At 44.4% G+C, this 23,066-nt stretch overlaps 1 protein-coding gene across 1 annotated transcript; it reads right to left on the bottom strand.

The window, feature by feature from the left end:
* Positions 1 to 2,882: 2,882 nt before the first annotated feature.
* LOC119813434 (gamma-aminobutyric acid type A receptor subunit pi) lies at positions 2,883 to 22,265 on the bottom strand. Its single transcript, XM_038328748.1, has 9 exons — positions 22,213 to 22,265; positions 21,350 to 21,468; positions 17,174 to 17,241; positions 16,211 to 16,428; positions 12,745 to 12,827; positions 7,585 to 7,722; positions 5,384 to 5,536; positions 4,696 to 4,883; positions 2,883 to 3,185 (listed from the first exon to the last, which is right to left on the bottom strand). Exons 1-9 carry the CDS (start codon positions 22,263 to 22,265, stop codon positions 2,883 to 2,885), a joined length of 1,323 nt encoding a protein of 440 aa, XP_038184676.1.
* Positions 22,266 to 23,066: the final 801 nt, after the last annotated feature.

Below are 23,066 nucleotides of genomic sequence, written 5' to 3'. Positions count from 1 at the left end.
ATGTATCATGGACTAATGAATATTTACTATGGACCAGCAGCTGAGAACAAGCCTGAAAAGACTAATACTTAGCATTGAAGAAAGGTTACATCTCAACCCTAGACATCAAACTGTCCCTGACGCTAGGTCATAGTCCTTGCCTGGTACTGAAGGCCCACACTGTTTCCCTCCCACGGGACTCCCCTGCTTGTGGTCTGCAGCATTCTCCAGCTCTGTTCTGCTGTCTCGTGTCTTCATTTCTCTCTGCCTTTATCTGAAATGAACCATATGACATTTACTTGCTATTGAATGCCTTCCTATATTTACAGCACACTCTTCTTGGAGACTTTTGACTTTCTCAATAACAAGATAGTAAAAGATAGGATTTCCATGACTTAGAATATTTCTTATCCCATCTAGTTAGCGTTCAGCTAGATAGTTGATGAAATTCTTCTTAATATTTTCATCTAAAAACTAAGTATTTTGAATAAAGTCCATATGGGTAATACTCAGGACAGGCAGAATATCTGGGACAGATGCAAGGAATTAGCAGTTTTTTATTAGGGATTTGAATGTTGTCACCTCCTACCCAAAGGGCACTGTGGTTCTAAATCTAAAGGTTGTTTCTCTCCCAAAGTGAACCCTCACGCTATAGAAATTCTTCTCCTTGTGTGTGACTGTGTACATGTGCTATCTGGAGTGGGAGGGGCCACAGCATGGAGGACTGTGAGGCTCCTGAGTCAACACTCTGGTGCACATCTTTTGTATGCAGGACACATTAACATTGCTCACCAATTACCACTCTGTTGTTCATATGATGCGTTTATTTTATAGTTTCATATATTTACAATTGTTATTACTCAACAGTTGACATGCATCCTTAGTGAACTTTTAAACATTTTTATTAAAAAAAAATCACCAATATGATTGAGTCCTTCAACCACATTTCCTGTCTCCTAACCCCTCCCCTTAAAGATGTGTACGACAGATACAAAATAGGAAGAAATTTTACTAAGAACTCTAATAGGGCAGCTATATAGTTTCAAAGTCTATTCCAATGAGCAAAGAGAGTTCTAAAGGAGAAACACTGGTTAAGTGCCAGGCAATCAGGCTTGTAGGAAGTGAATCATGAGAAATACCATGATGATCAAAAGGGAAGCCCATGGGTACAGGAAGTGGAAAGAAAGACCAACTGCAGTTCTGGTGTGAGAAAGGACAGTTAAAACTCCACGTTCATTAGAAAGGGGGGCTAAAGGGCTGAAGATGGTGAGAGTCTTTGAAACAATTGAGGCTGAACTAGAACCAGGTATAGCTGAGTCCCCAGGAGCAGAGGGAGAGGCACACATGAGTTTCTAGGTCAGGGTAACACGGGCTGAACTCAGAAAAGACAATTCATGAGGACCGTGCAACACGACTTACCATCGCTCGGAGTATTCAAGACTCACAGTCAGTGGTCTCCTGAGCATGCAAGATAAGTCACTAAGCAGTCCAGCTACTGGAGAGCTCACCCTGGTGGTGATGGCAGTGGGGTTGGCTGAGGGATGAGGAACTGGCTGGATGGCCAACCCTGCAACTACCCAGGCTCAGAACCAGGGGTATGGTTTGGCCCACCCCGATATCTGCCCCATCTGTGGCTGTCTGTGATATGCTGGAGCACATGAAGGAACTGGTTCTGCAGATCCAAAGCTATAGGATCTCCATGATACAGGGCAACAACAAGGTATCCAAGAGGAGGCCCAGTGAGGGCTCAGTATCCACAGTGTAGCAGAGCCCAGAGGCTTCAAACCAGACCAACAAACTCTTTGCAATGAACACGCGCAAGTAAAGATACATGGACAAAAAATAAAAAAGTCGTCCAGCCAGAAGGATTGGGGCAAAGAAGCTTCTTGTATCTGGGTAATATGACTCCTTATCTAATAGGTCTCAATCCTGCCTGGTCACCGGAGCACGGGGATGAGGACTCCTCCCGGAAGGATACAGGGGATCTGCCATTGACAAAATGTTCCCCGAAGCAAGGCCAACACAAATGACAGGTCGACAGAGAGCTCCCTGGTCTACTTGGCACCTCGCCAGTATGTGATCAAATGTGGTCAGAAGAGAGACTTGACCCAGCAAGTCTTTGCGGCAGCATTCTGTATAAGAACCCTAAAATAAGTGCCCAAACTGCCTCCTGTTTCCCTGGTGTGGGAAAAGAGCCAGGGAAAGGAGCTTTTACAGCTGAGGACTACAGGTGAATAACAATAAAATAGCATAGTGTGTGTAACAGTGGCATAAATCCCAGGAGCCCCTCAAGCCTGGGAACCATACTAAAGGATTTATGTTTATGTTAAAATAAAATCCAGTAATTTTATTCATTAACATTTGATTTCTCAATAGTAGGACTTACTGGAATTTGGGGAGAATTCTTCTGTGGTATTAAGTAATACTGGTATTGAGTTAATGCAGTAGGGTGACCACCAGTGAATTGTCATAAACCCACATATCATTTCAAGGCAAAACAAAAATTAGAAAATGTCGTTTGCTAAATTGGCAAGCATTCATCTTATAAGCACTGGCAGAGATTTAGTAAATGTCACTATAAATTCTCTAAAAAAATAAATCCCTTAATACATATTTTTATTCAGTGAATGCAAACCAGGGACCCGAAGAGCAAAGAGCCCTAAGTAGGTCTGTGATCTTGAGCTCTGTAGGGATGTCTGTCCAAAACTGAAGAAGAGAAAGTTTGCTTTATAATGATTCCATAGCAGAACCTGCCAGGCTAGGACTTCTACACAACTTAGAATAATCACTATTTAACCCATTTGAAGCTTTCTGGGCTGAAGTGTGTACACAGGTCCTAGAATGTCTTTAACATCATTATGTCGTTCTGTTAAAGACATGGAATGTAAAAGTTCAATGTCATCTCAAAAATACATGTAGTATGCCCAGTAAAATACATTGGCTAGCATAAAAATCAAAGGAAATAGTAGTTTGGAATATCGATCCACATTGCTGGGATTTTGAATTGTGAAATAATCAATAATTCTGCCAATCTTTTCTTGGAAGACAAACTTGAATTTGTCACTGGCTTTCATTGTCAAGTCACTATAGTTGACGTTGTCACCAGAAATTTCAATGCTGGCAAAGCTGATCTTCCGTCTAAAGCTGGAGATGGAGCTGTTGATGAGGCTGGTGAGATTGACATCTTCTGGTTCCTTTGCTGTCCCCTGGGTCATAGAAAATAAGTTAGCTTGGAAGACAGAGCACAGTAAGGTACACAGGTGATACTGTGAAGAGCAGGGAGCTGTGATGGTACCAGACCTGGACTTAAATCTCAAACAATCTGTTACTACTGGAAAAATGTTATTGAAATCCTTTTAAGATGTGATTTCCTCGTCTGCAACATGGTAATGATAATTGTTTCTTCATGAGACTAAGGGGGAAGATTAAGTGGCATAAATTGAGTAAAGTACATAGTAGGTACTTGGTAAAGTTCTAGTCTGTTCCAGGGAGAAGAGAGAAAATAAACTCATTGTGTTGTGTGGTCTTTGCTACAAACATGGGAACAGGACTGTGCTCCCTGCAAATCCAGGGAATTTTCACTGTCCAACATGGTGCTAATGGCACAGAAAGTGGGGTCTTGGCTGAGTTGCTTCACCACTTGAAGGGCAAATTTCTCAGTAATAAAATAAGGAGGATGATGGCTCAATATCACCAAGTCTTGGGATACCCCGAGACGTGTAGAGGATACAGCACACACTCCACAGTGCATCTCTTGTTATGTCCATGGCGTAGAGGTGAGCACTGGAGTCTTCGGTAGAAGACCTTGGGAATTCTCCAACCCTCGTCTATCATTCTAACAAATCTGAATCTGTGTGTGCTATTAGGGAAGCCTTCATGGAAGAGAACACATGAAATCCATATTCTCCTCCAGCCGACACACATGCTCTTTTGACTTTGGTGCTTGGATTGACCACAACAACCAAACACAATGACGAAGGCACTGGCTCTTCTGGTTGCCCGTCTCCTCACTATTAGGTCCCTGTGGTCTAATAGCACACTGCTTCGGGTGGCACTTTCCTGAATCAGATCCCCATCATTTGTTTGTTTGAGCATCAGTGTGCTAATGCCCATCAAATTTAATTTTCAAATAACTTTGGCTGAAGGGAAAACAATGTATCACACTGGAGCAAAGTTAAGTTAAAACTAAGTTTTAAGTTAGAATCCCAGGGATTTTGTTACAAGTTAATATCTTCTATACACTTGTATAATTTAAGAATATAAAATTGCATCAAAATTAAGTAATAACCACAAATTAATCTGAAATGTGTGAACAGGTAAGTATGTCTAGTTTTACATTGGGCTTTTTCTTTTTTTTCTTTTTTTTTTTTTTTTGGTTTTTCGAGACAGGGTTTCTCTGTAGTTTTGAAGCCTATCCTGGAACTAGCTTGGGCTTTTTCTTAAATGCTTATTCTTATAATTACACTTTCATGTTGCAGATGAATAATAGTTTTTTTTTTGATAGAAAATTCAATTTTGATATTCTATTTTATCTGGTGAAAAGAACAGCACTGGCTAAGGGGCATCATGACTTCCAAATGTGCCCACCTTAGTAGGGGTACGATGCATTAGAACAAAGTGGATTACTTTGGGGATGGGAACCAAGCCCTGATCCCCTCTTCAGAGTGGTGCATGGCCCGGGTGATGGATGGTAGACAACCCCCTCCAAATCCTTACCCTATCTTTGACTGCCATCTGCTGTAAGGAGCTGTAGTGAGCAACTGCGTACTCCAGTAAGGCCCCAAACACGAAGCTGAAGCAGATCCCCAGGTACACATCAATGGCCTTGATGAAGCAGTTGGTGTTGGGTAGGGATGTGCGGGAGCCAATCATCAGTGTGGTCATGGACAACACGGTTGTCACTCCTGGGGAAACAAGCAGGAGCTGTTCCATGCGGCTGTCCCTGCCCACCCCATCATTCTCTATCATCTGGCTGGGTGACTCCACTCAGGAGGCCACAAGATGAGGCCAGGACTCACGAACAGTACAGATCTATTTCAAAGAGTCTGTGACCTTCTGCAACACGGTTGTTTTATTCATCTCCAACAGATGTAGGTGACATAGTTTTCTAAATAGGTCATCTTCTGTGTTCTTTTAGAGAAGGACAGTGAGTAATAAAGTAATGAGCAGCGGACTGTTTACACACGCTCACCTCATCTGTCACCATAAAACAAATTAAAAAAATACAGCCCTTCTGATGCTATCTTTCTCTCCATCTCTGCACCCATTTTTCTCTCTGTGTAAAAGAATTTATCAAGATACCAACTCTTACAATGACCCTGCAAACATTAGTGAACATAAAGATAGACTTTTAAAAAGCCCTTGATTCACTTAGTTCTTAGAACTTGTCCAGGGGACGTCTTACCAATGCAGGTTCTCGCAGGAACCGAATCAAGAGAGATCCAAAACGAAACCCAGGATAACACCACCAGGAAGGTGGAAGGAACATAGGTTTCCAGAATGAAATACAGGACGTTCCTCCGAAGCTCAAATTGCAAAACCAATCGTGTATAGTTTCCTGAGAGTGCAAACATGAAGTAAGAAACTGTTCACATAGCAGAGGAGTTGCCCCATGAACCACAATCACGTTAAGCCTTCTGTTACCAAAATTTAGTCAGCTTTGAGTTGCACCCTGGTTACCACAGAGGACCTCAGTGTTGCCTGGCATGGGATTTACAGGGGTGCTCTTACCTAACCCCCACATTCGAGTTTTTCTTTTTATGCATTCCTTTATCAAGGCATTGCTTCAGTGTTGTGACCACCAGTATTCTGAAACTCTAGCTCACCAGATTGTGAACCACAAGGGGGCAAAATCTGCGTCTCTCAACCTTGCACTCACACGGTAAGCTGTTACTAAATACCCGTCTAAAATGGAGATTACTTAAGACAACCCATTGTTTTCAAGATTACTGTAGAATTGGCCTATTAAATGTAATTTAATTTTTGTATATATTGCTGTATTTGTGTGCAAACGTTTGTGGAGACCAGAGTGCAGTCTTGGAAGTTGTTGCTCAGGAATCATCCACCTTTTTGTTTGAGACAGGATTTCTTATTGGCCTGGAGTTTGCGAAGTAGGCTAGGTGCTGGCCAGAGAGCCTCAGAACTCCACTGTCTTTGCCTCTCTGGCACCGGAATTACAAGTGGCATGCCCTGATTTTTTTCTTCCAATGAGTTATGGGGATTGAAGTCAATTCCTCATGCTCACAAGGTAACCATATTGGGTTATCCATTCAGGCTCAATAGTTTATTTTTTGTTGATTTCAGAGGTATCACTTCAGGATCATGCTTAGGGAGTTGCCCAAGCACACATGTTACCTATGGGGCACACAAACAATAGAGAGCTGCCATCTTTCCTCCCTGTCTTTTGTTCTAGGTATACATTTAAATTTTAAACTCATCTAGACTCAACTAGAGTACATGATAAGGTTTTAAAAAGTAGACATATTTATAAGGCAAAGCATCCCTAACTTGACCATAAGGAACTAAGAAGAAAATATCATTGTTTGTATATAAAATCATGCCATTTAGAAAATGCCTATTTAAGCCAGGGATGGTGACACACACCTTTATTTCCAACTCTAGGAAGACAGAGACAGCAGATCTACATGAGTTTGAGGCCAGCTTGTCTACAGAGCAAATTCCTGGTCAGTCAAGGCTATACAGAGAAACACTATCTTGAAACACCAAAACCAAACCAAACTAACAACAAAACCCTAAAACTGTTTACAACCACCAATTTCCAGAGATCTAGAATTATTTATAGAGATAACTCTATAATTTCATTAATAAGGTGATCATGTAGTATTGCTACTGTCTTCTTTACCTGTGAGCACTTTTTAAACTTTATTCTTTGACCAGTGTGTTCACTAGAAACATGAGTGACTTTTTGATGGAGGACTCTCATTGGTTAATAAAGAAACTGCCTTGGCTTTTTTTGATAGGGTAGAATTTAGATAGGTGGAGTAGACTGAACAGAATGCTGGGAAGAAGGGAAGTTAGTCAGACGCCATGCCTCTCCTCTCTGAGACAGATGCCATGGATCTAGCCTCCATGTCATGCATGCTGAATCTTTCCCGGTAAGCCACCACCTTGTGGTGCTACACACATTACTAAATATGGGTTAAAGCAATATGTGAGAATTAGCTAATAAAAGGCTGAAACTAATAGGCCAGGCAATGTTTAAATGAATACAGTTTGTGTGTTGTTATTTCAGGTGTAAAGCTAGCCGTGCGGGAGCCAGGCGGGACGAAAAGCAGACCTGCTCATTCTCATCACTACAACTTTTCGTGCACAAGGGAGTGCTGCATTTGAACATTTGAACAGTCATTAGAGAACCCTGGGAGGGACCAACTAAGATTCAGGGTTGCACTCCAGCCGACCATGTCCACCCTGAGTGCAGAGTGCACAGAAGCTCAGGTTCTGCGCCTGTCTCCCTTCCCCTACTCCACACCACTAGAGAATGCTTGCACTCCGCGGGAGTAGAGGTTGAGGACATGCTGTTTAGGATTCAGGCTGCAACCTTTTCTTTAAGTATTTTTATTCTGTGGGATGGGTCACAAGAGTTACCTGTCTCCTGCTGGGATACGGTTACCAAGGTGAAATACTGTTGGATGGTGTACTGAGCAAGGCGCAGGCTTTCAAGCCCACGCACAGAATCGTTTCCTCTCAGCCAGGTGAACTCCACATCATTGCCATCGTATCCCCCTGGCAAACGAAAGCGAGCCTTGGTCAGTGCAAGGATATTGCAGATGTAGCTGGTTTGGAAATGTTACAGAGTGCAGCAAGAGCTCTATCCTGATGGTATTAAGTCTAAAGGAGTACGCCACGCAAAAGTTGGCTAGGTTTCTCAAGTGCATCAGAATGAAATCTTTTGCTAGGACCATGTTTGACTGGTTGGGAAGTAGTTCTTTGCTAAGCACTGTCCAAGCCTGGTAGGTGATAAAAATGGCTTTCTTCACTACTGAATAACATTTATTAAGTATGCTGCCACAGAGGGACCCATGCCCGATTATGTCTTTCCGAGCAGTCTAAGCTTGCATGATGTTGTCTGAGACTTGGAAGGGGTCTATTCATATTTCTCATTAGTATAAATGCAAAAATAAAAAATTCATTTAACCAGCCACTTTATGACTCTCTGTCAATATGTGCTTTTGATAAATGTTAGCTTTACTAATATCAGTTGATGGTAGTGATAACAATTACCTTTTATGAGCCTTTTATGTTGTCCCTTACACAACACATATCTCTAATGCTCTCACAGGCCTAGGAAGTAGACATTTCTGTGTTTCTTTGATTTTAAGGTAGACTTTTGTCTTTACATTTCTGAAACTGTGATGGATCTCACCATTGATTTACATAGGTGAAGTAGCATTTTCTCCTAAAATGTGCTTCTTTACTAGATACTATACCTTAGACTTGAGGAATCATTTGCCCATTATATGTGAAAACTCTCAGATTCTAAAGGGTTTCTTAACTGTCTCAGGATTTAGGTAAGTAAGACCAGTCCTGTGCCTCTCTCTGGAAAGTTCAATCTCAAAACCTGTGGATGGTGTTGATAATAATGGAGCATCTACTACTTAGTAGGCAGTTTCTAAGTGCCTTACAACATCATCTCCTCCAATCCTTGCAGAGAAGGTGTGTTCATAGTTAATAAGCACAGACATCAGATAACAGACACAATTTCATCAGTCACTGGGAAAATGCAAAGCAAAACCACACACTGCTTCATACTTGTTAAGATAGTAATAATAAGGACGAGATGAGAAAAACAATAAAGATATTGACAAGCTGGAACTTCACTGGGGGGAATGCAAATAGACAAGCACTTTTGGAAACAAAATAACTAGCTAAAAACCTAAATAATAAATGTATCATTTGAGTCAGAATTCTATTCTGAAGTATTTACTTAAGAGGGATGAAGCGCTAGTCACAGAAAGACTTGTATAGAAATATCCGCAGCAGCTTTATGGCCAGATGTGAAGCTAAACCCAAAGCCCGTTAACCTTTCAGAAAAGGTGGAAAGAATAGCCTTGAACAATCAGAAGGAATGAAGTCCTGATAACATGCCACAGCGTTCTGTGGAAAAAGCCAGATGCAGAAGGGAACAGATCATACTGATCTTACTTATACAAAATGTTCAGGAGAGACAAATTTACAGCGGCAGAAAGTAAGTTAGGGGCACCTGGGAGTTTGTGGCAGGAAACTGGGGTGATGACAATAAGCATAGGGGATCTCTTTGGGGGGTGATGGGAATATTCCAACAATTGGCAACCTGACAATGGCTACATACAGCTTGAAACACATTCTTAAAAATGCGTGAATTTTCTGGTTCATACATTATAGCTCAATAAATCCAACTTATATAGAAGGCAACTCATTGAGCCTGGTATGGTTACTTTTTCCATTTCAAGGAGTAGGAAACTGAGACCCAGAGAGGTTTGTTAGCCAAAGTCATATAGGTAGTGATGTTGCCACATGATTCCAGCCCCTGTGGTTGCAATCTGGTCATTGCTTCAGAGGTTGCTGAGACTGTGGTGCTGATGTTAGGACCAATATTGGGCTACGAAGCATAATTATGGAAGTCAATATCTAGTAGGCTTCATCTTATGATTCCTGAGCTTCTTGAGCTCCAGATAAGGGTGTGGGTGTTCCTCTGGAATCCTCCAAAAGTGAGTGGAAGCTGGCCATCGAAACTAGTAAAGAAGACATCTCTCTGAAAATGAGGAGAGCAAGTTTCTACCTGGGTACTTGGTTTCAGCTCTAGTACGGGCTGGCTCACAGTTTTTATTTGCTCCCGTCCCCTGTCCCTGGGTGAATGTGGGTGATTAAGATAATATCAGTTCCTTTTTAATGATAGTATATTTGGAAAAAACCCAAACCTTAGTGAGGTTTTATTACCTGAATGCCTGCTAATAAGCATTCTGTGGAAGTTTCCTCTGCCCCTCGGGGATGGTGTCTGTGCACACAGAGTGCTGAAGTTTCTTGGCGAATCTTGCTCCTGGGATTTGGGATGAGCCCAGCCATGACACACGGAGGGCAGTTATTTCTATTGTGCTACACTCGAATTGCTTCTCTGTTTGATAACCCCAAGTTGCATTCTGCTACCAAACAGCTGCATTGCTTCAAGAAGGGTTTGCCTGTACTGAATCAATAGGATAATTAATCTGCTTAAGTCTGTAACTAAATGTGTACTTCTGAAAATGGCTTCTCCTCATAATAGTTCTTCTCTCCCGGCTTTGCCTACTTGGTCCCTTAAGCACAGAGTCCCCAGTGGTCCCCAAGGCTTGTCTGCGGTTACTTTCCACTTGGATGCCCTAATGACTCATATCTGTGGCATTATTTCCCTGTCACAGGTGCCCAAATTTGGAGATGTTCAGAGATGCATACAAAGGAACAATGGAGATTATTTAACCATCCCGAGGAACTGATTTGACCTACATCCATTCAGAGCGAACCATCACTTTCCATCCTAGGAAATTCTCAGGTTATAATTTAGATGCTCGGTTACCCACAGCACTATATGAAGCTTTCCGTATACCAAATAAGATCTTTTACGTGTTGGAGGCAGCTGCATCATAAACAGCAGTGAGCGATTTGAGTATCTGGGTTTTCTCCTCTAGGGCCTTTTTCCATGCTGGGCAAGCGTTGTGTGCCTCCCACCCACCACACGTCCCCACTCCTCCTTGCTCCTTACTAACCCTTAACCTTTGCTCTGTTCCTTCTTGTTTCTGTGGTACTGTGCCTTGCTTTTTTTTTGTCCACTTAGCCAATTGGAACTGGTCCCTCTGATTTCTGGTGGCAATTCCCTTGGATGCCCCTGACCCTCTAACAGGCTTTCATGGTGCCATTACTTTTTGCTGCTTGTCTTTTATTCTTTCATAATTGTTTTAAGTCCTGTGCTCTCTGTCAGGTGGTACACCTCTCCAAAACTGGCAAATTGTTTTATTTTTGCAGCACAGACATTTGCCACAGCATCTATCACAGAACAGACATGTAGCTGTTGAATGGGTGAACTGACTGAGGGGTAGGCAGATGGAACCCAACCAGCCAGCCAGACTAGCTGGAGGCTTTGGTGGGAAAATATGTAGAACTGAAGTATTAGACCGAGTCAAAATATTTTCCTAAGACGCAGGGGAAAGAAAAAACACTGGCCTTGCTCCTAAGTAACCGAAAGGAGCTGGCGTGAAAGAAGCTTCAGACTGTCGCCTGATAGTCATGCTGGATTTCGGCTTAACATACGGCAGGATTTGGGAATCCCACAAGCATGATGTGGTCTCTCGGTTTGGGGAAAAGTGGTGACTATCAGTTGGTGCTAGAGAACCTAGAAATCCCATACACTTGCTTAAAACCTTATTATAATATACTAAGGAGAAACGGACAGCCCAGACCACATACAAGAAAGCCACTTGGAGGAAATCTTCATGGGCCTTCTGGCCAGTGAAAGAGCTCTTGGAACTGTCGGCCCCTCTTCCTGGGCTCCAGTCCCACTGTTCCTGTTTCCCAGATCCCTTTAGAAAAATGCTAAGTTGTGATGAACCTCAATTTCTATCATCATAAGGTGGGGGAAACAACACTTATGGGTTGCTTGGGAGGTATCTGAGGGTGTGTGGCACGTGGAAGCAGCATTATTTATTAGGAAAAGAGCTCTAATATTAATTATTATTTTCATGGTTGCTGATGGAAAATGGTTTGGGCAAGGTGACCACGGCAAAGGCAGATAGAGATCCTATTGTTAGCTGTCCCTTCTATAGTCATTTTCCAACTAGCTTCCCTCCTTCCTCTGTAGTTGCATAGCAAGGTTTGGCTAGAAGCCAGTGCATTTCTATTAGGAAAAGAAAAAGAAACCTTTTGAGGACTTATGGGCTTCAAAGGGTAGCCTGAGGCATGTTTAGTAACAAATGCAAATGCGGTTGATGAAGCCCAGGCTGTCTGCATCTGGAGTTCATTTGGTTTTGGTAGAGCAAGAATGGATGTGTGGATAAAGGTCATAGACATAGAATGGTTACCAAGAGCTTGCCTGGAATCACAGACCCTTGAGGATGAGTAGCCCAAGAGCTGGCATAAAGAAAACATGTTAAGTTCTAAGTATCAGGAGCTAGCTTAGGTCTACTTTCGTCAATATTTTTTTTTTAAAAAAACTAGAAATACTCATGAAGCAAGATTCCACAGTTATATAAGTCTGGGAAAGGATACACTCCTTGGAATTCACGGAATTAGTTCTTGGAGGCTCCTAAAAGTTCTGTACCAATGGAGAATGTTATTATTTTAGGCTTTGTGGACAATACAGTCTCTATCATAAATATTCCATCCTGTTATTACAGTGTGACCATAGACATCTGCCAGTGAGTGGCCATCACTCTGTTATAACATCACTACTTCCAGAAACAGGTGATGGGCCAGACTTGGCAGATAAATGTGGTTTGCTGGCCAAGGTCTACACATCAGCTGTATTTTCAAAGTATTTTCTTCAGCCATCTCTCTGTGCATGGGTGGTGATATTTGGTGCTAATGTAGAATGGTTCTTCCCCAAAGATACAATGTTACACAGTTTTCCCTTGAGAAGTAGCTGAATCTATCTGGAAGTTAGGGTGAATAGCTCAGTGCCATTGTGGATCTATGGTGGATCAACATAAAGGAAGAAGGGTACGAGGACATGGGGTACTCTGCAAAAACAGAGATGGAGGTCTTCCAGGAAAGTCCCCCGGGGCCCTGAGGATGTGTACTCACAGCTCTCAAGCTGCAGCTTGCAGGTCTGTGTGTCCATGGGGTATTTGGACAGGTCCATGTTACATGTGACAGTTGTTGTGATCCTAAAAAGGTGGGGCGGGGGGAGAGAAGAAATGAGCTGAGAAAGAGTGTTATGAGGAAGAGATGGCATTTCTTCCCGAGGGCGGCTCCAAGAGGACTTTTTCTCAGTCTCTTATGGGGACGTGTGGCTTCCAGCCTACACCCAAGCATTCCTGAGGTTTTCTGGGCTCAGTGACACTCATCCGACCCAGTTAAAGCTGGATCCAGAGTGGAAGAAGCTGGAATGCTGGCAACTCAGAGGCAAACATCCACACTATTACAGAACAGACACATTCTCCAGTGTGTTGAAGATGTCTTATAAACATACTTTAAACTTCGTTCAACTTCTTTTAAGTGTTTAAGGGCATTGGGTCCTTTGGAACTGGACTCAGGAATGGTTGTGAGTCACCGTGTGGGTGCTGGGAACCAAACCCAGAGCCTCTGCACGAGCAGCAAGTGCTCTTAAGAGCTGAGTCATCATTCATTTTTTTCATGCAGTTTATTTTGATCATATTCTTTCCTTTACCGCAACTGTTCCCAGATGATACTCACTTCCTCCCCACTCAACTTCACGTTCTCTCTCTCAAAAAAATCTCACAAATAAACAAACACTCAAATCCCAAACCAAAATAACAACAGCGAAACGTGCAGAACAAAACAAAACAAAACCCCACGGAAGCTGTTTTATATGGGCCAGCTCTTCCTGAATATGGGGCCTACTTTGAAGTACGGCTGATATAATGTCACTCCATTTAGAGAAAAGTGATTTTTTACCCCCTCCAGCAGCTATCAATCACAAACAGCGTCCTGGTTAGGGGTGGGACTTTGTGCCCACTTCCTCTTTCTGGAGATGCTTTTGCACTTAGTTTTTCAATGACATCCCCTTACAGGCCTGGAACAGTGAGCACTGGACAAGGCTCTGAGTGGCACAGTTGGTACAGGTGTCCTGGGCTCCTTGATAGGATTAGGAAGCAGAGAACCCAGAGGGTACCAAGTACTGCCACTCACACAGCTCTTGGGTTCACCCAAGGATGCTCAACAAGACATCAGTGAAGTCCTCACAGTAAAGATTTTAAAAGCCAGGCCTTTATCTTCCTTTCTTACATTCACACATTTTTTTTAACTAGGTCCCTCATTTATGAAGTTCAGTGCTGGGTACACCTAGGAGCCAGGTGTGTTTGCTCATGGCATAGGATCCAACTTAATGGAGCTCTACTCTTAAGGGAGACAGGAAAAAACAACCACTGGTTACTGGTTGCTTACTGCAAACCAGTTTCTGTGCTAAGGATGTCACATACATCAACCTTATGAATAGCTCTATGATATAAAAACTGCTATTATTTTTATTTTGTTTTTGAGGAAACTGGGGCTCAGAGGGTCTAGTAACTTGCTCAAGTTCACAGAGATGTTTAGGACAAGAGTCTAGTAGCAGATGGTGGTGATGGTGCATGCCTTTAATCCCAGCACCTGGGAAGCAGAGGCAGGCAGATCTCTGTGAGTTTGAGGCCAGCCTAGTCTACAGAGAGAGTTCCAAAACAGCTAGGGCTGTCATACAATAGAGTGCATCAAAAAAAAAAAAAGAATTAGAATGAACACAGAGAAGCCCTGTCTTGAAAAGCAAAACAAAACAATAATAAAAAGGAGCTTAGTGGCAAATTATTCATAAACTATGATTCATTGGTAATTCTTACATTCTTACCCAGACTGATGGCACTACATGCCATAACAAGGAATAGATGCACACCAGGTACACAAGTGTATATGAACACACCTGTGTGAACAGGTTCCCATGGAAGCATGAACATGTGTAGAATGGGAATCAACGGAGAGTTAGATTTCTTAAAAGAGGAGTTGGGATTTGTACTGGTCTCAGTAAAACTCAGTGTTGCTGAGGTATGCCCAGAAATGCTATTTATTGGTTAGTCCAGTCCTTGCTTTATAACTTCAGGTCTTTCTTGTGATTAAAGGTTAGTCTATTCATATTTATTAGTTGATCTGGGAGTTGATCTTGGACTCAGGGAGTCCAAGTGTGCACAGCCCTTGCACAGGATAAACCTCTGTGTAGGCTGCCTCACGCAGCACTCAGGGATCCCCCTTCCTTTCCAATCACTGAGAGGGCTGCATGAAACAGAAGGAATTTTAGGCCCTGGCAATTTTGGGGTGGTAGCCTGTAGCTGCAGGTAGTCTTTGGGATCCACGCCTTGCCTGTTTGTATAAACATGTCCCAGACAAACAGAGATGTAGAGATATCCTGCTCTACTGAATCCTGTGGAAGAGAGATTCCTTACATAGATTTCTTTGTTTGTTCATGTCTTTACTCTTCCTTGCCCTCCTTCCCTCCTCTTCCTTTTCTCTCCGCTTCTCTCTCTGCGTGTAGTATGTGTGTTTGTGTGCATGTCGGGGCTAGTGTTGGGATACCTGCCTCGGTGACTTTTCCATCCTATTTATTTGTATTTATGTACCTGTATATTTGTTTGTGTTTATATTCACATGTGTGGGTACACATGTGTGAGGGTGTGCAGGCACCTATATGTGCTGTGTACACATGAAGGCCAGAGGTTGAGTGACTTCCTCAATCACTCTCCACCTTAAACATTGAAGCGGGGTCTCTTAGTGAACCTGGACTTCACGGGTTTGGGTAGTGTAGCCAGACATCTTTCCCTGGAGATCTCCGTCTCTCAAAGGCCAAATGCACAGGTGGGCTGTCATGCCTCCGGTCATTGAGTGAGTGGTAGGGCTTAGAACTCTAATCTTTACACCTGGGCAGCAAGCATTTTATTCAGGAAGCCATTGAATGTCATCCTATTAGTCTTTTCTTTTGAGACTTGGTCTCTCATTGAACCTGGGAGCTTGCAGCTTAGGGCTAGACTGTGTGCTTAGTAAGTCCCAAGATCTGCCTGTCTGTATCTGTCAGCACTGGGGTTATAGATGCATGCCACTAGGGCTCAGCTTTTACACAGGCACTGGGATTCAGATCTCAGGTCCCCATGCTACATCTCTCTAGTACCTTTTCTTCTTTGTCTGTTAACTTTCCTCACTTTTAAAGGCCCAGTTCACAACCCTATGAAAGCATATTCTATCACCGCCCTTAACCATTAACCTACACCCCAACCTGGGTCCTGGCACCCAATACTTCCTCTGTTTACACCTGTACTCTCAGGAGCAAGACTATCTTACTCAGTTTTCCTTAGCATACTGCATGAGACCTGGCATGCAGCAGTTGTTCAGAAGATGTGACTAGTGCCAGGCTATACTGAGAGAAGCCCTTCTGGATGGTTGTGTGGGGGTATAAAACAGAGGAATTTGTGATGAATGGGGGCTAAGACCGGCTCTTTGGTACTGGTCCAAAGTACCCAGGATATATGTGCCTTTTCCTCCAACCCCAGAGTCCCCGATGCCTGCTCACCTGAGTGCGTACAGGACCGTGCCATTGGAGAAAAGGCGGATGAGCCTGTTTCCCACTGTGACTTCATGGAGGAAGGACTTCTTGGACTCCACAATGTAAGTGTCCGGTACCCAGAGGAACTCCACAAGACGGGCATCTAGAGTGAAGCTCTTGTTGCCTTCGAACACCAGCCGTGGGTCTGTCCAGCGCTGCCGGAGGTATATGGTGGCTGTGTAGTCCTAAGAGAAAAGTCAGAAATGGAAATGATAGGAAAGAGATGCAGGAGAGAAGCAGGAAGGAGGACCCCCCCAAAAAAAACAGAAGAAAGGGCATTAAGTTTTACTCCCTTCTCTCCCGTATGTATATATGTATGTATGTATGTATTTATGTATGTATGTATGTGTGTGTGTATGTATGTCTGTGTGTATTTAAATTATTAGTGTGGTGCTTATACTCAGCAATGAAAGAACCCAGTGCATTATGTATTTTACATATTAACTTCTACTACCAAAACTCACTTTCAGGGCTTTGGCCTACTTAACATAAAAGTGCACACTGCCTAAGAACACAGTTGCCAGGATTTACCCATCATGTCTCAAGGAGCCTCTTGGAAAACTGCCTTCCTCCTGGCTTCATCTTTCTGGTGTCCTCTCAAGTTGGTCATTAGATCATTAGTTTTCATCAACTGTCCTTTCTCTGAAAGACCACGTGAAGGCCAGACCTCTGAACTATGTTTTCTCTCCTTTCCCTCAATTTTTATTTCTCAGTAAGTGCACTCACTTCTTTTTCTATTTTCTCTCTTCCTAGCCTTTGAGTCTGTTTCCTTCCTGATACTCAGAAAACCCATTGTAGTAACATCTTCTGCTATCTCCACTTAGAAGACAGAACTCTGGCATCTGCTGTTCTGTTTCTGAGTAATCTGATAACATCACCATTGAAAGCAAGGAGAGCGCCCATGGTGGGATGCCATTGGGTAACAATTACCATGTTACTCTCTGAAATGCTCGAGATGCTTGCGATGTCCAGAGTCAGTGCTATCCGAACTGGGTCACCTGAGAGTGCAGAAAAGCCAGAGAGACTTACATAGAAACACAAACACAAATCCTCCTTCCCACCACCCATTTCCACCCCCTGCCCTACTTCGTAGGTTGAAAACAAAACTATTAAAAATTATAAAGGCAATATTCATGTATTAGAAATATTTAAATAATCTGAACTATAAAAATAAGAAAATTAATTTTATCTTCCCAGGAGCAACCATTCAGTATGAAAAATATACACAAATACACAGGGACATCATGATTCATAAGAGAGGCCACACGATTATTAATTAATGGGTATTTAAAAATATTTTAAGATTAATTTACTTATTTTGGTGTGTGTGTGTGTGTGTGTGAGAGAGAGAGAGAGAGAGAGAGAGAGAGAGAGAGAGAGAGAGAGAGAGAAAGGGAGAGAGAGAGAGAGAGACCGGGAGGGGGGGAGATGTGTGCCACCCACTCACTCTGTGGGAATTGGTGCTCACCTCAGCTTTTAAGGCTATCTGGTCTGAGGGTTCCTGCACATTCGTCTACCTCCACCTCCCATCTTGCCATAGAAATGCTAGAATTACAGGTAGGTGTCACTAGATCCAGCTTTTACGTTGAGTCAAGGAACAAAACTCAGATAGTCAGGCTGTGTGCGGCAAGAACTTTCTCCTGCCGAGCCATCTCCCTGGCCCATAACGTGTATTTTAAAGAGGTTGCTGGCAAAGCACCTGTCCCTTCTTGTGTGGAAGGTTCTTCCTGTGGTGCCTCAGGGGGCTGGTTGTGTAGGGTGGGGCAGAGATTTGCTCGCATGATTGTTCACAAATGACTTTCCTTTCCTTTGATTAAGGCAATTTACCAAAACATGACATCGAAGACTGATGGTGGCCAAGCTCATGCTGACCCCAGACACCTTCTTCCTTTCCTCTTTGGGACTCTAAAGTTTTACAATGTCGGAAGCACGTCACCATGGTTGATCTTACGTAAGCCTCAGTCCTGGAGTTTGAAAGACACCGCTGAGAATCGTGTTTTGTTCTGAAGACTGGAGCGTAAGGGCCATTATTTTCGGAAGCCAACCAGGCCAGGCCAGGCCCATCTCTTTAGATGGAGATGGGGAAGAAGGGACCTGGACTGTGAGCCATGTGAATTCAGATCTCAGCTCTGAACTTTCCTCGCTCTGCCATTGGGGATAAGTTACGAAACCGAGACAGAGGTTCAGCGACATTAGAGGTGCACAGTGCTTTAGCCAGGGGCAGCAAGAGGGAATGTATGCAAAACACCCGCCTATTCCTTCCAGGAGTCTCAGAGATGGTTCCCTGCATATCGCTTCCGGTATCATACCCGCCTTGCTTTGGCACATGCCCCATTCGTAGGGTTCCCCATTCTTCCTCACTCTCTTCCGTGATCCTAGCTAAGGTTGGGGGAAGGGACAATTTTGCTCACCAGCAGGATGGATAAAGCAGGTCTCACTTGCATTAAAGAGCTGAGATAGCCTCAGGGGACTGTGGCAATGAACCAGGAAGAGAGGAGATGGAATTCTAAAGAAATTAGAAAAATATCTAATCATCTGATTGGTCAGAGCTAGTCAGAGCAACCTAATAATTAAAGGAAAACCAAGCTACAGAATGTAGACAGGAAACTGAAAATGGCGTTTTCGAGACAGCACGAAGGAAAGGTAGGGGTTAATGCTTGGTGGGAAATCTTTGAGGACAGAGTGGAAGGGCATTGTGCTAGGTGGCCCCCAGAAGAGTCTGGAGTCAGAGAGCCATGGTTGCATGTCATGCAGTGGTGTGACCTCAAGTTCATTGCTAAACTTCTCTGTGCAGCTTCCTCTGGTGTTAAATGGTGTGCAACCCGCTGTCACAGTTCCCAATGTTTGTCCCCTCCCAAACTCATGTGGAAATGAATGTGACAGTACTAAGATGTGGGAGCTTTCAGAAGGGATTAGGCCATGAGGGTTCGAGCCTCTTGAGCAGAGTGGGTGCTGCTTAGAAAGGGTGAGTCCAGCCCTCCATTATCTCCCTCAGCCTCCCTCACCTCTACTATGAGATGACGAAACAACAGGGTCTTGGCAAAGTGCCGGCGTTGCAATACTGAACTCTAAGCCCGTGAATCTGAGTTTGTTTAGGTTGCTCAGGGCCAGGCATTATGTGATAGCTGCACAAGACAGGCTGAGGCAAGCGCCAGCACAGAGGACTGGATGGGGGAGCATGGACAGGAAAGCCGTGCGTCCCCTCGCTCTGCCTTGCTGGGGAGTGCAGAGTGGAGCATACGCACACACGAGCTCTAGTCCCACCATGGGTTTTGCTTAGTTTCCCTGCTATCTAGTGCAGCCCAGCCAGTCTTGACTGTTTTATGGACCCAAACTTGCTATCATGTCCTGAAACTATACAAGTGAGCTGTGCCACCAGAGGGCACCTCTCTCCTAGGAAAAAGGTAGCCGGCGTGGGCAGTGTCTGTAGTGCCCCCTTGTAAACCTTTGCTTTACCCAGCTTGGGCCCTGGAAAATACTATGGAGGTTTTTGTCTTCCAAGGAGCTTGGTGGCCAAGAAGCGCGACAGGAAGCAAGGGCACATTCATTGACCCACAGGGCGTCCATCAGGACAGGTTCCTTGAGGACATGGAGTGCATAAAGTCGCTAGGCCCCGTGTTTCGCTTTCTCTCCTTTTAAGCAAGGTGGAACCGGGCCTCACACTCCCTTAAGCCCACCCTTGGTGCTCCTTTCTCAGAACAACCTCCCTGAACAACATCCCTGTTTCTGGTTGGCCCGTCCTTGTGCAAACTTGAAGAGTAATGTCCTGACTTAGTTGTTTGGGAGGCAAATCTCTTCAGATTCACGTGCTTATTGCTAGTGTGTGGTAAAGCCTGGATACCCAGAGCCTGTGGAGAACAGAGCCTAACCACGGGACCAGACATGGCCCAGATCTTTGGCTGAGCTGGCGAGATTGCCTGAGGGTCCTGGTGGTGATAGTAGATCAGCAGCCTTGCTCTAACGTCCCACAGATAAGTGGTAGCATAGACGTCAGCCGCCCTGAAACCTGCGCGTAACAGCACGCTACTGCAGGAGGGATCCAAGATGAGCGGAGGCAGAGGCCTCCTCTGCTGGGTGACTTTGCTCCGGAACTCCCCAACAGCCTTCCCTTCTATGCTTCCAACAATGCTTCTGTCTAGACACCTCTGTCTAGACATCCTTGCCTTTTTCTCCTCACCTTGTGGCCTGAGGGCCCTTCCGGCTTTGCTCTCTGCTCTTACTCTTTGTGGTCCAACAAATACCTTGAAAAGGTAGTTTCCCATACCTGCACCCCCACGCGGTGTCTGACCGCCAGTGGAGCTGGACTTACTCGCTGTCCTAGATCTGACTAGAGACTGTCACCATCACAAGCTAGAAGCAGGAAGGACAAGGACATAACGTTAGCTAGTTAACAGGAAATGTGACGATTCAGGGGTGGGCTGTGGAGGAATCAGAGAGAGTCTTTCTGAGGAGGGCAGCCTTTCTCAGAGACACGATGGGAAATTGTGTTTCTAGAGAGGAAAGTTGGTGGAGTAACTCAAGGCATATGAGCAGCCTCTGCATTGGCACGGTAGTCAGAGGCTAAGGATGCTGCTGGGCGTTTGGGAGCCGTATTGTGGGACACTGTGGAAGAGTGAGAATGACAGGCAGACAGAGGCTGGGCTGAGAAGGGCTTGGAATGCCTGGATGTCAGGCGAGGCTACTATGTCACGTGCCTATGTTCTGAGCAGGCAGATGGCCCAGGAGGTGATCCAGGTGGAAATGAGGGGTGACCATTGTAGGTGGCAGACTACAGGCAGAAAGGCCAGTTCCTGGTATGGTGACCACGGAGGTAGGGAGAAGGAAGAGTGTGTGGCAGAGGTTGCCAGAGGCTCCTGCACCCACCACTGCACTGCACAGTGCTGGAGAGAGAACAGCTTTAACTTGCAAGTGGAGAGCAGAGAGCTTTCACTGAGGTAGTACAAAAAATCACAAGTGTGTGTTCGTATCCACCCCTCCCAGTTCATAAAACAGCTGCCGGTCGGGGGGGGGGGGGGGAGTCAGCAAAGCCTCCTGAAGCCCTCTGCTACATTTTGCCTCTGTTCCTATCCTCTTGAACTGATGTCCTTGTCACAAAGGAGAACCTACCACCAAAGTTGGGCCTGAGGAATTTGTTATATCCCGCGGTAAGGTTCTCAAAGCCAGGCAAGGAAAGCTTGTCACTTCTGCTGACCTCCACATTGAACTGGTTCCCCTGGATGCACGTCCTGGAAGGGAGAGAATTGCTTTTGTGGCTATGTTCAAAAATTGATGAACATAGTTAGACATGAATTTGATTGACATCCCCTGTGTGTGTGCATTTGGGTATGTGCACGCGTACATGTTGCACACACACACACACACACACACACACACGGTGGCTTTCCAGAGGAGACATTGCTTACTTTCTAGCTATTGAGTTAGCCTTTCAATTTTCTTACCCACTTGCTATAGATGAAACTGTCATGATAATTCGGCAACCCTCTAAGTATCTTTTCTTTTTTATTTATTGATTGATCGATTGTGTGTGTTATATGAGTGTATGCACAGGCGTGTGTACCTGTGCATCAGATGTCTTCCTCTGTTTTTCTCTTTCTATTCCTTTGAGGCAGGGTCTTTCCCTGAACTTGGGACTCAAGAAACCTTCATAAATCTTCTTATCTCCTTCCCACTTGGCAGCTCCAAAATTCACTCGCATTTGTGGGACTCTGGTCCTCGTGGTCATTGTTAACCACTGAGCCACTACCCCAGTGTCTTATGTAAAACACAAGTCCACCTGTCTGTGACCATTTTAGAACTTCTATTCTTTAAAATAAAATGAACCACAGACATGTTCTTGTTCTGGTGTTTCAGGGAGATGAAGGGACTGGGTTTTGGCATGCCATAAGTTAAATGGAAGCTGCTGCGAGCCCTTCCATCAGGACCACATGAGAGTGGCCATCACTGGACCATTCTGGGGTAGCACAACTCACCTTTGAGAGAGGAGGCTCAGACACACAAAGGCCAGGTAGAGGTTGTGGCTCATGTTGAAGGAGCTATTCACACACAGAGAGAGACTGAAGGAGGAATGACCTGGGGAGAGGAGGAGTAAGATGAGGGGACAGTCCAAAGGTTCACTACCTCCAGTCTCACTGTCTTCAGGGGTCTCCAGACCCGGTATTTTCCCAACATGCATGGGAGCAGCCTCTTTGTACATGTTTTCTTCTAGCGCCGGCTCCTTGAGCGTCATTCAGGTACAGTCATTTGGGAACTAATATTTTTAATCCATCCCAGATACAGGTAGAATCCTTGATTATACAGGTTTTTTCATAACTAGTGCCCATATCCAGTCTGGGGGTGCACATTTGTCTGTATATTTGAGGAGCCCCAGGCTGTTCTTATTGTGTCCTTGTCCTGACTCCTCCAGCTCTACATTCATGCTGACCAAACCAGACATTGTCCTGTTTAGTTCAGGTCCCAGGACTTTCAGGCAGTGTGTTCTTACCTAATCTTTCCCATCTATAGTGGGCAGGCTTATCCCTGTCTTATAATGAGGAAACAGGCTTGTGGGAAAGCACACAGTACTTGTGAATTCCAGAGGTGAGTTTGAGCAGGAGCTGGCTGCCTCATCCCTTTCCTCCAAGACTAGCAACAGCTTGTGCTTTCTTTGATCTGAAGATGCTCACCATCCTCATTAGCCCTCACACTCGATCACAGAGCTCTGAAGCTTCTCTGTGCCAGTGTTCGCAAGAGGGCTATTGGACAGCTTGCTTCAGAGGGCTGGCTTCCTTGGGTGGGGGACCTGCAGTCAGACATCTCTCAGAGGTCAGGGGCAGCTAGCAGAGCA

Source organism: Arvicola amphibius, chromosome 4 (assembly GCF_903992535.2).
Source record: "Arvicola amphibius chromosome 4, mArvAmp1.2, whole genome shotgun sequence".
In the NCBI taxonomy this organism is placed as follows: Eukaryota; Metazoa; Chordata; class Mammalia; order Rodentia; family Cricetidae; genus Arvicola; species Arvicola amphibius.
This window is presented reverse-complemented; position numbering and strand designations above follow the sequence as displayed.

Bases quoted from the DNA above. Each gene is read 5' to 3' on its own strand.
- LOC119813434 (XM_038328748.1), bottom strand. From the start codon at position 22,265: ATGAGCCACAACCTCTACCTGGCCTTTGTGTGTCTGAGCCTCCTCTCT. The intron at 5,537-7,584 runs GTAACTCTTGTG...TTGCACTCTCAG, and splicing joins CGTATCCCAGCAGGAGACAG to GAAACTATACACGATTGGTT. The intron at 4,884-5,383 runs GTAAGACGTCCC...TTGTTTCCCCAG, and splicing joins TCCTGCGAGAACCTGCATTG to GAGTGACAACCGTGTTGTCC.